Source organism: Phocoena sinus, chromosome 2 (assembly GCF_008692025.1).
Source record: "Phocoena sinus isolate mPhoSin1 chromosome 2, mPhoSin1.pri, whole genome shotgun sequence".
In the NCBI taxonomy this organism is placed as follows: domain Eukaryota; kingdom Metazoa; phylum Chordata; class Mammalia; order Artiodactyla; family Phocoenidae; genus Phocoena; species Phocoena sinus.
The window spans coordinates 93,488,935-93,506,495 of record NC_045764.1 but is presented as its reverse complement, the minus strand read 5'-3'; the positions used below and the strand labels follow the sequence as shown (position 1 = coordinate 93,506,495).

Below are 17,561 nucleotides of genomic sequence, written 5' to 3'. Positions count from 1 at the left end.
AAAAAAACCTTTCTTGACCATATTTCTGCATGCGATTCTCTACTGAAACATAATGAAAATGTTCCATTTTTAAAACAAATTGTGATGAGCAATGAAAAGTGGATACTGTACAATAATGTGGAACGGAAGAGATCTTGGGCAAGTGAAATGAACCACCACCAACCACACCAAAGATGTTGATGTTCTGTATATGGTGGGATTGGAAAGGAGTCCTCTATTATGAGCTTCTTCCAGAAAACCAAACGATTCATTCCAACAAGTACTGCTCCCAATTAGACCAACTGAAAGCAGCACTCGACGAAAAGAGTCCAGAATTAGTCAACAGAAAACGCATAATCTTCCATCAGGGTAACACAAGACTGCATGTTTCTTTCATGACCGGGCAAAAACTGTCAAAACTTGTATGGGAAGTTCTGATTCATCCGCTATATTCACCAGACATTGCACCTTTGGATTTACATTCATTTTGGTCTTTACAACATTCTCTTAATGGAAAAAATTTCAATCCCCTGGAAGACTGTAAAAGGCACCTGGAACAATACTTTGCTCAAAAAGATCCATCTTTTGGGAAGATGGAATTATGAAGTTGTCTGAAAAATGGCAGAAGGTAGTGGAACAAAAAAGGGTAAATACGTTGTTCAATAAAGTCCTTGGTGAAGATGAAAAATGTATCTTTTATTTTTACTTAAAAAACCGAAGGCACTTTTTGGCCTACCCAATAAAACATTGCCAGGGAATTCCATGGCAGTCCAGTGGTTAGGACTCTGTGCTTCCACTGGAGGGGGCACAGGTTCTATCCTTGGTCAGGGAACTAAGATCCTACAAGCCACACTATTTAAAAAAAAAAAAAAAAAACCTTGCAGATTTTCAGTAATCTTTATTTTGTTTTCTAGAGTATTCCAGACAGACCCTCATATGAAAATAGTGAAAAAGTCAGAAATTTCAGGTAAATTTGTTACTGCAATCCCTGCTAAATCTGTTGTCTATATAATTATGCTGTGGTTATCTAACCAGATAATTGGTATAACTTAGTATCCATCTTATTGCTCAAAAAGTGTAACTTGTAGAGTCATGTACCAAAATGTTCATTGCAGCTCTATTTACAATAGCCTGGAGATGGAAACAACCTAAGTGTCCATCATCGGATGAATGGATAAAGAAGATGTGGCACATATACACAATGGAATATTACTCAGCCATAAAAAGAAATGAAATTGAGCTATTTGTAATGAGGTGGATAGACCTAGAGTCTGTCATACAGAGTGAAGTAAGTCAGAAAGAGAAAGACAAATACCGTGTGCTAACACATATATATGGAATTTAAGGGGAAAAATGTCATGAAGAACCTAAGGGTTAGACAGGAATAAAGACACAGACCTACTAGAGAATGGGCTTGAGGCTATGGGAAGGGGGAAGGGTAAGCTGTGACAAAGCGAGAGAGAGGCATGGACATATATACACTACCAAATGTAAGGTAGATAGCTAGTGGGAAGCAGCCGCATAGCCAGGGAGATCAGGGAGATCAGCTTGGTGCTTTGTGACCGCCTGGAGGGTTGGGATAGGGAGGGTGGGAGGGAGGGAGACGCAAGAGGGAAGAGATATGGGAACATATGTGTATGTATAACTGATTCACTTTGTTATAAAGCAGAAACTTAACACACCATTGTAAAGCAATTATACTCCAATAAAGATGTAAAAAAAAAAAAAAGTGTAACTTGAGCCATGGGGGGCAGAATGAAAGGTACATCGTTGGTATTTTTTTTTATTGTTAATGTCCTTATGCAATTTTTCTAATGCTTAATCAGTGTATTATTGAAAAACTTTAATCTTTTCTCTATTTATAGAAACAGAAGCAGGAGGAAATGTCCTATTTATGCAGTAAGTAAAAAAATGTGATGTAAATTATACTTTAAAACTTGTTTATTCCTATTAAATGAAGTGTGTTTTTTTTTTTTTTTTGTGGTACGCAGGCCTCTCACTGTTGTGGCCTCTCCCATTGCGGAGCACAGGCTCCGGATGCGCAGGCTCAGCAGCCATGGCTCACGGGCCCAGCCGCTCCATGACATGTGGGATCTTCCCAGAACGGGGCACAAACCCGTGTCCCCTGCATCGGCAGGCAGACTCTCAACCACTGCACCACCAGGGAAGCCCTAAATGAAGTGTTTTTAAAGTTAAAATTCTTTTTGTTTTTTATTTCCATTCCCTTTTGTGGAATACTTAGGATTAATTTAGAAAACAAATTCTTTGCATAATTTAATATACTGCTATAGTTGATAAGTATGTGCATTGTACACCTTATCCTATTAAGAGGGATGAAACATTCTACTTTCATATATAAATCCTCAAATACACGAGCTAGTACAAAACAATAAATACCAAGTCCTCAGATTTTTTTCATTAAACTAGTTTTTCTTATTGTAACATTAATACAAAAATTAAATAGCAGTAGGCTTGAACAAATGAAAACATGCTTATCTTAATCATAAGAGAAATACAAACAGACTATATTGAGACATAATTTTTCATCTAATCAGTTAAGAATATAGGTAAAAAGTCTCATTGCTAGTGGGTATATATTGTAGAAGGCAATTGGCAATATCATTCAAAATTTTAAATGCACATGCTCTTTGGCTCAGAGATTTCATCTCTGAATTTATCTTACCAATACACTTGTAAATGTGTGAAATGATGATATAAAGTTATTCACTGTAACATTTATTTTAATAGTAAAAGATGTAAAAGATCCTAAAGGTCCATCAGTAAGGGACTGGTTAAATAAATTACAGTTTTTCCATGTAATTGACTAGTGTTGAGCTGGAAAAACAAAAAAAGATTCTCTTTATATATTGACACAGAAAAATCTCTAGGCCATATTACTTAGGCTCCTCACAGATAACCACTGTTGATAACTTTGGATGTCCTTGCAGAAATTTTATATGTATAACCAAGTGCATGGTTTATCTTTAGCTTTTTTTTTTTTAGACAAGACAAAAATGGGATCACTCAATGTCTTTGGCACTTTCCATGTTGTTACATGTAGATCTACCTCAGTCTATTATAATCTGTTGTATGTCTGCACCAACATTTAGTCAGCTCCCGATTGACGGACATTTGGGTTAACTTTTTTTTGGCCACGCCCTTGGATCTTAGTTCCCCAGCCAGGGATTGAACCCAGGTCCCCTGCAGTGGAAGCGCGGAATCCTAACCGCTGGACTGCCAGGGAATTCCCTGGGTTGTTTCCTTTGACTTACCTTTTTTTTTTAAAGCTAAATTTCTAGAAAATGAGTTGCTTTACAGGTCATTCATTTCTTCGTTGTTTTTTTTTTTTAATTTATTTTAATTTTGGCTGCGTTGGGTCTCCGTTGCTACGCTCAGGCTTTCTCTATTTGTGGGGAGCCGGGGCTACTCTTCATTGCAGTGCGGGCTTCTCACTGCAGTGGCTTCTCTTGTGGCAGAGCACTGGCTCTAGGCGTGTGGGCTTCAGTAGTTGTGGCACGTGGGCTCAGTAGTTGTGGCTCCGGGGCTCTAGAGCGCAGGCTCAGCAGTTGTGGCTCACAGGCTTAGCTGCTGTGAGGAATATGGGATCTTCCCGGACCAGGGCTTAAACCCGTGTCCCCTGTGTTGGGCAGGAGGATTCTTAACCACTGCACCACCAGGGAAGCCCCTACAGGTCATTCTTTAAAAAAAAAAATAGGGAATTCCCTGACGGTCCAGCTGTTAGGACTCCATGCTTACACTGCAGGGGACCCGGGTTCAATCCCTGGTCGGGGAATTAAGATCCCGCAAGCCTTGTGGCATGACCAAAAAAAAAAATTTATTTTTAATAAAAAATTAGAAAAAGCAAGCAGCATGTATTAAACATATTTTTATAGTGTTCTTGAAATTTAGATATCTGAAAAAATTTTATGGTAAGGTCCTTTAATTGCCTTGTAATTTTTTCTGCCAGTATTAGATGTCTTTTTTTTTAATTTATTTTTTGCGGTACGCGGTCCTCTCACTGTTGTGGCCTCTCCCGCTGCGGAGCACAGGCTCTGGACGCGCAGGCCCAGCCGCTCTGCGGCATGTGGGATCTTCCCGGACCGGGGCATGAACCCGTGTCCCCTGCATCGGCAGGCGGATGCTCAACCACTGCGCCACCAGGGAAGCCCAGATGAGTCTTTTTTTAAAGATGTCTTTGGAGTTTTCTGCCAGTCACCCTGCGAAAACCTATTGCCTACCCTACTCTTTCAACTGTTGTGATTCTTGGTAATTGTCCAGAGTATAGATTTTTAAATTACTTTATAATTTTTAGGAATAAGAATCCAGAAGATAACTACTGTGAGATAACTGGTGAGTATGATCAGAGTACTTTTCTTATCATACGTTTTTCTCTTTATCTAGATTCCTTGAAAAGTAGTATGTAAGAGAACCATGAACAAAAAATGTAGAGAAAGTGTTCTTCTTTACACAAAATCTTTAATTTAAAATTTCACAAACTTACTAATATTTCTTTCAAACCTGCTGTTCCTGTTGTTCTCTGTCTTGAACTCTCACTCACTGTCATTCGCTCAAGTCAGGAATTGAGTCATGTTTTACCTTTTCCTCCTTTCCCCATATCCATTTGGCCCTATTCTCTTTGATTTTTTTTTTTTCTTTTTTTCTGGCTGTGCGGCTTGCGGTATCCTAGTTCCCAGACCAGGGATCGAACCTGGACCTCCTGCAGTGGTAGCGAGGAGTCCTAACCACTGGACCACCAGGGAATTCCTCAGGCCCTATTCTCTTTCAATTCTGTCTCCAAAATATCTGGCCCATCTGTTAGTTATTCTCTGTTCCTTCTGCCTGTATTTGAATTCAAGTCCTCGCTGTTCTTTCTTGAGCTATTGTATTTAGTTTCTTATCCTTCTAGTCCATTCTACATATTTCTAAATCTTATCATATTACCTCCCAGCTTACAATTGTTCAGTGACACTATTTTGCATACCGGATAAAACCCACACTCTTTAGCATAAACTTGGAAAACCTTTTATAATTTGGCTTGTTTTTTTCTCCAAGTTTATCTCCAGCCCTTTATAGGCATCCTGTGCTCTAGCCCATGAATAACTACTTGCAGTTTCCCATGTGGACTTTTTTCCTGCCTGTATCCATTTGTAAATGCTATTTCCTCTGCCTAAAGTGATCTTCCTAATACAGTTTGTCTAACAGTCTTCTCATCTTTCACTTAACTTAGCTTTTCACTTAGCTTAACTTTAGTGCTTTCAAAGTAGCCAGTCCACAAACTGTTATAGTCCTTGACAGAAAAGGAACTTGCAATAGAATGTAAACCAACTATGGCAGTAAGCTACTGTTTAGTTAGCGGCATTTTTTTCTTAGCAAAGCTCTACTGATGAAAGGAATTTTACATCAGGTGCAAGCTCCTTATCTCAAAATGAATTAATTAATTGATAATAAGCAGTTCACCATCTGGCAACATACATTAAGTAATACTGGCTTAAATCAAGCCTTCACTGACAAAACCAAGGAGTTAGTCACTCTGTTTTGTGCTCTTACAACACCCCTTTTATTTCTTAGTCTGTTGTAGGTTTTATTTAATATAAATTTATTTATTTTTATTTTTGGCTGCGTTGGGCCTTTGTTGCTGCGCACAGGCTTTCTCTAGTTGCCGCAAGTGGGGGTTACTCTTCGTTGTGGTGCACAGGCTTCTCATTGCGGTGGCTTCTCTTGTTGTGGAGCACGGGCTCTAGGGCTTGTGGGCTCAGTAGTTGTGACTCGCGGGCTCTAGAGTGCAGGCTCAGTAGTTGTGGTGCACGGGCTTAGTTGCTCCACGGCCTGTGGGATCTTCCCAGACCAGGGCTCAAACCCCTGTCCCGTGCATTGGCAGGCAGATTCGTAACCACTGTGCCACCAGGGAAGTCCCTATTGTAGAATTTATCATGCTGTATTTTAGGTATTTACTTTTGGCTCTCTTATTAAACTAGGAGCTCTTTTGAGTCCAGAAATTTTGTCTTGTTCTTTGTGCTTTAGTATATGGTTGAGTTCTGGGGCACATAATAGGTTCTGAAACAATATTTGTTAAGTAAATGACAAGAATGGAAGCTGGATATGTAAATAAAGCTTTAATAAAAAGCCCACAATTACTTCATCATATTCAGTCGAGGTTGCCATAAACTCTTTGAAATATTCTAAATAGTTACCTTTAAACTTAAGAATTTTTAAATGTATTTCCTGTTTCATTATAGCATCTTCAGTCCCTTCCTTATTTCCAACATCCAGTTTGTTACCTAAACCTTTAGATTTCAGTTCTAGAATGTCTTTTTTTCTTTCTCTTTTTTCAACTTCCACTCTATTTATTTATTTTTTTATACAGCAGTTCTTATTAGTTATCCATTTTATACATATTAGTGTATATATATCAATCCCATTCTCCCAATTTATCACACCACCACCCCCACCACCACTTTCCCCCCTTGGTGTCCATACGTTTGTTCTCTACATCTGTGTCTCTATTTCTGCCCTGCAAACCGGTTCATCTGTACCATTTTTATAGGTTCCACATGGATGCGTTAATACACGATATTTGTTTTTCTCTTTCTGACTTACTTCACTCTGTATGACAGTCTCTAGATCCATCCACGTCTCTACAAATGACCCAATTTCGTTCCTTTTTATGGCTAAGTAATATTCCATTGTATATGTGTACCACATCTTGAGGTGGGCTTGTATTGCTATAAACTTCCCTCTTAGAACAGGTTTTGCTGCATCCCATAGGTTTTGGATCATCGTGTTTTCATTGTCATTTGTCTCTAGGTATTTTTTTATTTCCTCTTTGATTTCTTCAGTGATCTCTTGGTTATTTAGTAACATATTGTTTAGTCTCCATGTGCTTATGTTTTTTACATTTTTTTCCCCTGTAATTGATTTCTAATCTCATAGCATTGTGGTCGGAAAAGATGCTTGATATGATTTCAATTTTCTTAAATTTACTGAGGCTTGATTTGTGACCCAAGATGTGATCTATCCTGGAGAATGTTCCGTGTGCACTTGAGAAGAAAGTGTAATCTGCTGTTTTTGGATGGAATGTCCTAAAGATCAACTAAATCTATCTGGTCTATTGTGGCATTTAAACCTTGTGTTTCCTTATTAATATTCATTTTGGATGATCTGTCCATTGGTGTAAGTGAGGTGTTAAAGTCCCCCACTATTATTGTGTTACTGTCGATTTCCTCTTTTATAGCTGTTAGCAGTTGCCTTATGTATTGAGGTGCTCCTATGTTGGGTGGATATATATTTATAATTGTTATATCTTCTTCTTGGATTAATCCCTTGATCATTATGTAGTGTCCTTCCTTGTCTCTTGTAACATTCTTTATTTTAAAGTCTATTTTATCTGATATGTGTATTTCTACTCCAGCTTTCTTTTGATTTCCATTTGCATGGAATATCTTTTTCCATCCCCTCACTTGCAGTCTGTATGTGTCCCTAGGTCTGAAGTGGGTCACTTGTAGACAGCATATATATGGGTGTTGTTTTTGTATCCATTCAGCAAGCCTGTGTCTTTCGGTTGTAGCATTTAATCCATTCACGTTTAAGGTAATTATCAATGTGTATGTTCCTGTTACCATTTTCTTAATTGTTATGGGTTTGTTTTTGTAGGTCCTTTTCTTCTCTTGTGTTTCCCACTTAGAGAAGTTCCTTTAGCATTTGCTGTAATGCTGGTTTGGTGGTGCTGAATTCTCTTAGCTTTTGCTTGTCTGTAAAACTTTTGATTTCTCTATCGAATCTGAATGAGATCCTTGCCGGGTAGAGTAATCTTGGTTGTAGGTTCTTCCCTTTCATCACTTTAAATATATCATGCCACTCCCTTCTGGCTTGTAGAGTTTCTTCTGAGAAATCAGCTGTTAACCTTATGGGAGTTCCCTTGTATGTTATTTGTTGTTTTTCCCTTGCTGCTTTCAATAATTTTTCTTTGTCTTTAATTTTTGCCAATTTGATTACTGTGTGTCTCAGCTTGTTTCTCCTTGGGTTTATCCTGTATGGGACTCGCTGGGCTTCCTGGACTTGGGTGGCTATTTCCTTTCCCACGTTAGGGAAGTTTTCGACTATAATCTCTTCAAATATTTTCTTGCATCCTTCCTCTCTCTCTTCTCCTTCTGGGACCCCTATAATGTGAATGTTGTTACATTTAATGTTGTCCCAGAGGTCTCTTAGGCTGTCTTCATTTCTTTTCATTCTTTTTTCTTTATTCTGTTCTGCAGCAGTGAATTCCACCATTCTGTCTTCCAGGTCACTTATCTGTTTTTCTGCCTCAGTTATTCTGCTATTGATTCCTTCTAGTGTAGTTCTCATTTCAGTTATTGTATTGTTCATCTCTGTTTGTTTGTTCTTTAATTCTTCTAAATCTTTGTTAAACATTTCTTGCATCTTCTCGATCTTTGCCTCCATTCTTTTCCCGAGGTCCTGGATCATCTTCACTATCATTATTCTGAATTCTTTTTCTGGAAGGTTGCCTATCTCCACTTCATTTAGTTGTTTTTCTGGGGTTTTATCTTGTTCCTTCATCTAGTACATAGCCCTCTGCCTTTTCATCTTGTCTATCTTTCTGTGAATGTGGTTTTGTCCCACAGGCTGCAGGATTGTAGTTCTCCTTGCTTCTGCTGTCTGCGCTCTGGTGGATGAGGCTATCTAAGAGGCTTGTGGAAGTTTCCTGATGGGAGGGACTGGTGGTGGGTAGAGCTGGGTGTTGCTCTGGTGGGCAGAGCCCAGTAAAACTTTAATCCGCTTGTCTGCTGATGGGTGGGGCTGGGTTCCCTCCCTGTTGGTTGTTTGGCCTGAAGCGACCCAACACTGGAGCCTACCCGGCTCTTTGGTGGGGCTAATGGTGCACTCTGGGAGGCATCACGCCAAGGAGTACTCAGAACTTCTGCTGCAAGTGTCCTTGTCCTCATGGTGAGCCACAGCCACCCCCTGCCTCTGCAGGAGACCCTCCGACACTAGCAGGTAGGTCTGGTTCAGTTTCCTATGGGGTCACTGCTCCTTCCCCTGGGTCCTGATGCTATACTACTTTGTGTGTGCCCTCCAAGAGTGGAGTCTCTGTTTCCCCCAGTCCTGTCGAAGTCCTGCAATCAAATCCCGCTAGACTTCAAAGTCTGAATCTCTAGGAATTCCTCCTCCCATTTGCCAGAGCCCCAGGTTGGGAAACCTGACATTGGGCTCAGAACCTTCACTCCAGTGGGTGAACTTCTGTGGTATAAGTGTTCTCCAGTTTGTGAGTCACCCACCCAGAAGTTATGGGATTTGATTGTATTGTGATTGCAGCCCTCCTACCGTCTCATTGTGGCTTCTCCTTTGTCTTTGGATGTGGGGTATCTTTTTCGGTGAGTTCCACTGTCTTCTTGTCAATGACTGTACAGCAGTTAGTTGTGATTCTGGTGCTTTCGCAAGAGGGAGTGAGTGCACGTTCTTCTACTCCGCCATCTTGAACCAATCTCTAGTTCTAGAATGTCTTGAGTCTAATCCCTTATTTCCATTCTTATTGTCTCTTGCCCTAAGACAAACTCTCAACATGTTGTATCTGAACTTTTAGAGTAGCTTCCTCATTGGTTTATCTTCTCTTGAATCTTCTTTCTTCTCCTTCTCTTGAATTATTTTTATAAAATGCACCTCTCATCCTGGAAACATTTAGACTCCTTAACATAGAATAAAAGATGCCTCAGAATCTTACCCTAATATCTTGGTCTTTTTTTGTTTTTTTTAATTGGAGTATAGTTGTTTTACAATATTGTCTTAGTTTCTGCTGTACAGCAAAGTGAATCAGCCACACGTATGTATATATCCCCTCTTCCTTGGATTTCCTTCCCATTTAGGTCACCACAGAGCATTGAGTAGAGTTCCCTGTGCTATACAATCTATTCTCATTAGTTATCTGTTTTATACGTAGTAGTGTTTGTATGTCAATCCCCATCTCCCAATCCATCCCACCCTTCCTTCCCCGCTTGGTATCCATACATTTGTTTTCTGTGTCTATGTCTGTCTGCTTTGCAAATAAGTTCATCTATGCTATTAACATTTTGGTCTTATCAGTTGGTACTCTTCACTATGTAACTTCAACTATCCAGGAAATAAAAATGGAGAAGTGAAGGAGGAAAAAAAGTAGTCCACACTTTCCACTTTCAGAATCCCACCTTCTAAAAATCTCTACCACATTCGAAAAATATTTTAATCACACAGAGAATACAGTAATCACTGAACTCTCCGTCTCTAAAATGGGAAAATTTTAAAGTCTCAGTGAAATTTAGGAAGGACTTAGTAACTGAAAAAACTTTAGTAAATACTTGTAGCTGATGAAATTCCTAAGAAAAGGGAAGTCAGGCTCTTGGTGATATATATTTTTGTCATTGACTATAGTTTTTCTTTTTACTTAATAGGGATGAATACATTGCTTTGTGCTCCCATTCAGACCCAGATGCCCCAGAAAGAGGTATGAGTTCATGCAAGTGCCTTCATATTTTAATCTTATTTGATAGTTAAAACTTTTAAAACACAAAAAATTTCATGTTAGTGACATGATTTAGGGATTACTTACCAAAATGGACCAACTGGAAACGTACCTTTCCAGTTAACTAAGTATAGTTAAATCACTGCCAGTTTAAATAATAGGGAAATATGTTAATTATATAAGGACTTCTCAACTTTAATGGGCATGTGAATCATCTCAGGATTTTATTAAAATATAGATTCTTATCCAGCAGATCTGCGGTAGGTCCTAAAATTCTATACTTCTAACAGTCTCCTAGGTGATACTAATGCACTGGTCCACAGACCATACTTTGAGCAATAAAGAGTTAGACCATGTCCTCACAAGTAAAACCACTGCATTCAAGGACAACTCAACCACCCAAGAGTATAGAGTGTACTATAAATTAGCCATCATGCACTTATTCCTTCCAAGTCTTAGAATGAGAATGACCTATCTAATATAACAATTAGAATTTACATTATAGTTACATTTGCTATTGTCAGTCTTTTCATTTTTTAGTCAGTCTAGTGGGTGAATAATTAACTTTTAACTTGTTCAGAAACACTAAAAGTATTCACAGACTTCAGAAAAAAATTTAAATAACAAATTCTGTGCTGCACACCACACCATTGATTCAAACAAACCAATGTAACATGAAACCATCATCTAGGATTGTTTATATAATACTCCTTCTATATAGTACATGTTATAAAATACCTTTTTAGAAGTTTGCATTTGATTTGATCTCTTATATTTTCCTTTCTTTGTAGATTTCAGTTACAGAATACAACCATGAAAGGAAACATGCAAATGACCAGACAGTCATCTTTTCAGATGAAAACCAGATGGACCTGACAGCAAGTCATACTGTGATGATTACCAAAGGCCTTTTAGATTGTACCAAAAGTGAAAAATCCACCAAGATAGATACCACATCATTTCTGGCTAACTTAAAGCTCCACATTGAGGATTCAAGAATGAAGAAAGAATTAAATTTTTCCGGGGATCAAAGCACTTTTTCAGAAAAGAAAATAAATTTCAATGACTTCGTAAAAAGATTGAAAACAGGAAAATCGAATGCCTCTCCTTTTATAGGACCTGATAAAGAAAATTCTGAGATGCCTATTCATTACAAAGAATCCAATAGGGCCTCTTCTATGCATCAAATGCATGTATCTCTTAGTGTAGATGCAAATAGCAGTAATATGACTAGACTCTTTAGAGAACAAGACGATGGGATGAATTTTACCCAATGTCATACAGCCAATATTCAGACTTTGGTTCCCACATCCAGTGAGCCCAGCTTAAGGGAATTTAAAGGTGATGATATTACAATTTATGGCAATGACTTTATGGACCTGACAATTAACCACACTATACAGAAGTTACCTTCAGCAGATAATCCGTCTGAAATAGAAAATCAAACTCAGAATGTCATGATGGATGTTTCAACAGGTCATGGAGCTAAAGCACTAGGACAGAAGACAGTCTTTAAGAATAAACCAAACGATGCTTTTCAAGACCCTTCCTTAAACCCTGAAGGTGACATACATATTACCAGCAGTCATATTACAGGGACAGAAATTCAGACAGTCACACAGACTTCCAACCAGGACGTCAGAACATTGGCCATGATCCCAGAATCTAAATGTTCCAGTCCAGCTATTCAAGATTATAAGACATTTTTCTATTCTAGTTGTAACGATGCCATGGAACTGACCAAGTGTTTCTCAGGTATGAGAGAGGAGAAGAATTTGCTAAAGCATGACAGGAGTTATTCTAAAATGTATCCCAATCCAGATGCCATCTCTCTTCTCAGAGAGAATACGATTTATTCGGGAGAAGAAAGCATGGACATTACCAAGAGTCACACACTTGCAATAGATAATCAATTTTTTAAACAAGTTCAGACAAATGTACAAATAGCAGCTGCACCAGTATCTGAACAAGAAATGACGATCCAAAATCACATAATCATGTCAGAGGATGGGGAAATGAATATAAATTATAGCTCAGTTCCTCATGTATCTAAGGAAAGATTACAGCAGAGCCTGGAAAATCCTTTATTTACTTCATTGACTGACAAAAGGACTGAAATCTTCACAGATGAAAATATGGATTTGACTAAAAGTCACATAGCTAATGTAGGAAGTCAGTTTCCCCTTGCATCTTACAGTCTGGCATCTGAGAATACCAGTAAATCTCACTCTCACAGCATAAGCCCTTCAGATGAATGGGAAGAAATGACTAAAGGTCATATTGAACCATCCCGACAACCAAACATAATATCTAAAAACATCCCAACTGACACATGGGACAAAGGAAAAGATCAAGTTTTGAATATTTCACCCTATCTTGATAAAGATTCTCCTCAGTCACCTGATATTAACCAGAACATAGCAACAAGCCATAATATAGTATACTCTGGTGGAGATCTTGATAAACAAGTAACACTGAGAAATAATAGAAATATAGTTTCTTGTGAGCAATCTTTGTTTCCTACTACAAAGCCATTGTTTTCATCAGAAGGACAGTCTGCCATGAGAAATCATAATACTGCTGTTAATAGTCAAACAGTGAAACCTGTACCAGACCAGAATTCTAAACTGCCTGAGCCACTGAGGAAAAGTTTAGGCAGTCCCACGCCTGACTGTTTTCATGACAAGATAATTATTTGTTCAGAGAAGGAGCAAAATATGGACCTAACCAAGAGTCACACTGTTGTCATTGGATTTGGTCCTTCTGAAGTACTAGAACTAGGTAAGACTAATTTAGAAAACACTAACAACCAACTAACAACAGTAAACAGACAGAAAGCTGTAAAAGTTGAAAAATGTAATGAAAGTCCGATAGAAAAAACTGGAGTATTTATTTCTAATGATATCATGGGTGTGTTGAAGGACAAAACTGGAATTCTGAATGAAAAGCAAGATGTCAAAATTTGTGAAAGGAAAAGTCTTGGCAGACTAAAAATTGATAAGACTGTTGTGTTTTCAGAGGGAGATGAGAATGATATGGATATCACCAAGAGTTACACAGTGGAAATAAATCATAGACCTTTACTAGATGAACATGATTCCCATTTGGTGCCTTTGGCAGGAACTTCTAAAACTGTTTTGTATACATGTGGGCAGGATGACATGGAGGTCACCAGAAGTCACACAACTGCTATAGAATGTAAAACTATCTCACCAGATAAAATAGCTACTAGGCCTGTGGACAAAACTGTAATGTTTATAGATAATCACGATGAACTAGAGATGACAAAGTCCCATACTGTTTTCATTGACTACCAAGCAAAGGAGAAAACTGTGCTTCCAGACAGCTCTAACTTTGAACTATCCAAAAGAAAAAGCCTAGAAAAATCAAAAGTGACACCTAATCCTGCTAAGGGGGGTGTTTTCTTTCCGGACAATGGTGAAAGTGATCGTTCAGTAGCAAAAGTCAGCCAGCTAACATTACCGGGGGAATGGTCTAATAGTGATCCTTTAGAGAAAGCTCAAGCATTTTTAGCTGCTGATAACATGGAAGTGTCTAAATCAACCATTTGGAAAAATGACAAAAATGTACAAAAGCCTGGATTTCTGAATGAATCTCTATCAGGCAAAAGTCAGAGAAGGAAGAGCCTTAGACTCAAAAATGACAAGACCATTGCATTTTCAAAGAATGACAGAAATGGTGTGGATGTCATCCAGAGCTGTACAGTGGAAATAAATAACAAAGGTGTCCTGGAAGATAGAGAGGACTCCCATTGGGTGCCTTTGGAAGGAACTTCTAATACTGTTTTATATACATGTGGGCAGGATGATATGGAGATTACCAGAAGTCATACAACTGCCTTAGAATATAAACCTCTCTCACCAGATAAAAGAACCACTGGGCCTATGGACAAAACTGTTATGTTTGTAGATAATCACAGTGATCTGGAAGTTACTAAGTCCCACACTGTTTTCATTGATTGTCAAGCCATGGAGAAAATACTTCAAGAGTACCCTAAATTTGGAATAGCTAAAGGAAAAACCTTGGGTATTTCTTTTCCTAAGGATGGTAGCTCTGTTCAAGAAATCACTAAAGAACAAGCACTGGCTGTAGAAAACAAAACTGTTCTTCACACTGAGCAAAAGCATCATGTGATACCCTTTGTTCCTACTAATACATTGTCTGGGGGTCAAGGTGAGACAGAAGTCAAATTCCATAGCACTGCTGTGGATGAAGAGGTCATGAAAGTTGTAGTCCAGGCCTATGTATTGGAAAAAGCCAAAATTGAAAGCTGTCACTTAAATAGTACAGATAGAAGAAATGTGGGTTTTACAGGCAGTTCTGCAGCTGCTGTTTGTGGATCCGGTGATAATTATTCCTGTTTACCTAATGTTTCCTTTTTTGATAATTTGGAGGAGAATGGCATGCCCTTATGTGATAAAGATGATGTAAAAGCCAGTCATTGCCCAGTGCAAAATGAGCTTCCTTATGCAAACAATTTAGCTAGTGAATATTATTTGAAATCTGAGGGACTGCCTCTTTCTGCTCCTTGTTCTTTGTTAGAGAAGGAAAAAGTTGTTCAAACCAGTACCCAAGGACAGTTAGACTGTGTCCTAACAGTACTCAAAGATCAAGATCTGATTAAGGAGCCCCCAAATCTATTAGCTAATGAAACTTCAGTATATGGTGAAGATTTGGGGGAGATGACTAAACTTAACTCAAAGCGAGTATCTTGTAAGCTTCCAAAGGATCAAATGGAGGCCTTTGTTGATAATGCAGAGCATAGTTTAAAGAAGACCTTTGTTGATGATGTTTGTGTTGCTCCTCAGCATCATCTGTCAGCCCAGCAACATCCATTACCTCAACAAGGACAGGGTATTGTCAGTAAAGATGAAACAATATTTTCTAAAGTGGGAAATAAGAATTTAAATATTGTTAGAGGAAATGCCTCTGAACCCATATGTGAAAACGATTCCACAATGCTCAATAATGAGAAACAGTTTACTATGGCCTGTAGAAAAGAACTAAAGAAAAATATTCAAACAGCTAAATGTAATACAGCTATAGATTTCCACAGTAACTCAGACTTGACTAAGCAAGTTATTCAAACTCATATCAATCCTAGAGAAGCATCAGATCCTGTAATTGCATCTAATGCTGCAACTTTTAGTAGTATCAAACCACATCTGAATAATTTGAATGAAAAAACTGAAGAATTTTTGGATTTCCAACCAGTTCATATACCACCTTCTCCAGAACAATTACTTGAATTAGTAGATAAGGCACACAGTAATATGAGTATAGTGCAAGCTACAGAAATACATAATGTTAACATAGTGTCCAGCAGTGTTAAAGATGATAAGGATGAAGAAAATAAAATTTCTCATAATGGAGCTGAAACCATCTCTGTACCATTAATGACGACTATAAAAGATAAAGTGAGGAGATGTTCTTTGGGAATATTTTTGCCTAGATTGCCAAACAGGAGAAATTGTAGTGTCACTGGTATTGATGACCTGAAGCCGATTCCAGGAGACACAACTGATTTAAATAACTTAGAAACTCAGCCAGTCTCCAGTAAACATTCAGACACTGGATTTGTTGCAGCTAAACTGAACTTAAGTCCCTCTCAATATATAAATGAGGAAAATCTTCCTATATATCCGGGTGAGATTAATTCCTCAGACTCTATTAGCATAGATACTGAGGAAAAGGCTTTGACTGAGACATACCAAAAAGAGATTTCACCATCTGAAAATAAACTGGAAGAAACCTGCAATAGCCAAAAAAGAACCTGGGTACAAGAAGAAGAAGATGATATTCAGGATGAGAAAAAAATCAGAAAAAGTGAAATTAGGTTTAGTGATACCGCACAAGATCAGGAGGTGAGCTCTGTCTTGAATTAAGAAATGTTCTTGATTTTTTATGAGTATTCTTGAATTTTAATTTTAGTCTCGGGTAACCAGGACTTGATTATTTCCAATTATATTTATTTATATATATATGCCTGGAGAAATATTCCTATGTAGAATCTTAAGAAATTAATTGACTAGCAGTTAGACTTAAACACAATTTGAAGTGACAAATGGTCACAAAAAATGAAATGGAAAGTAGTACAAAAATATCAAAATCGTGTAATTCTAAATATTCTGTCACTTCTAGTGATTTGTCATTTTGGCTTTGCATATTAGAATCTCTAGCCAGGGTATATGTGGTTTGACAAGTCATCTTCAGTGTGAAAATATTTGGAGGGTAAAAAGCTTTTTTATTATGCAAACTGCTTAAAGAAAAGCTGGACTGAATTTTCTTGGCTAGTGAGGATATATAGAAGTTGAAAGTCCATTTCTTTCGAGGATGCGAGAATGCCTAGATCAAGCCCAGTATCTCAAAGTGAAGTAAGTGAGATTTTGTGTTTATTTAAAAGTCATAGAAGGTTCTTTATTTTGCAACATCTAGGCTTTTTGGAAGTCCTGAGGTGACAATGTATGATAAAAAGTAGAGCTAGTGAATTAACCCATTTGTAAATATCTTTGTTATAATTGATAAAAAAGCAACATCTTGGACATGGAATTGTTAAACCCTCAGCTGAGAAATGTACATCAGGACTTGTTCATTAGGTTGGCAGCAGAGGGGCAGAAGGAAGTATAAAGGTAGGGCTAAATGTGGATGTGTTCATATTTAAATTTTGATGATAACCATTGATGTATGTGTGTATCTCTTGGCTATACTATAGGAATACATTAAGTAATTCAGTGGAAACATACCTCCTTGCTAATACTTTAATAGTTTAGATCAGGTAATGAATCCTCTTAGAAGCATTATACTTTACGTACTCTGTTGCATTATGTCTCATTTTTAATTGAACATTAAGGGAATGTAGTATTTTAATCATAACTCTGCCAATATCTTTATCTAGAGGCCTGTTGCCATTTTTGTCTTTTATGAAATTTTTGTTGCCAAGAAAGGCAGGATTACATTTTTTCCTTCCAGATTGAGTTGGTTTAGTGTATTCTTGGTTATCAAAATACTCATAGCTTTGGGACTTTGAAATGTTAAATATTCATGATGTGTGAAAAAACATGATACATAA

At 37.8% G+C, this 17,561-nt stretch overlaps 1 protein-coding gene and 1 non-coding gene across 2 annotated transcripts in view; one reads left to right on the top strand and one right to left on the bottom strand.

The window, feature by feature from the left end:
• The window catches only part of KNL1 (kinetochore scaffold 1), a 64,544-nt gene that overhangs the window by 19,477 nt on the left and 27,506 nt on the right, over positions 1–17,561 (top strand). Inside the window, exons 6-10 of the mRNA XM_032624410.1 lie at positions 894–946; positions 1,845–1,878; positions 4,292–4,329; positions 10,401–10,453; positions 11,263–16,356. Of these exons, the coding sequence (XP_032480301.1) occupies positions 894–946; positions 1,845–1,878; positions 4,292–4,329; positions 10,401–10,453; positions 11,263–16,356 (5,272 nt within the window). The remainder of the gene's footprint in view (positions 1–893; positions 947–1,844; positions 1,879–4,291; positions 4,330–10,400; positions 10,454–11,262; positions 16,357–17,561) is intronic.
• Positions 4,667–4,739, bottom strand: TRNAG-ACC. Its single transcript has one exon. It is a non-coding gene; the product is annotated as a tRNA-Gly (tRNA).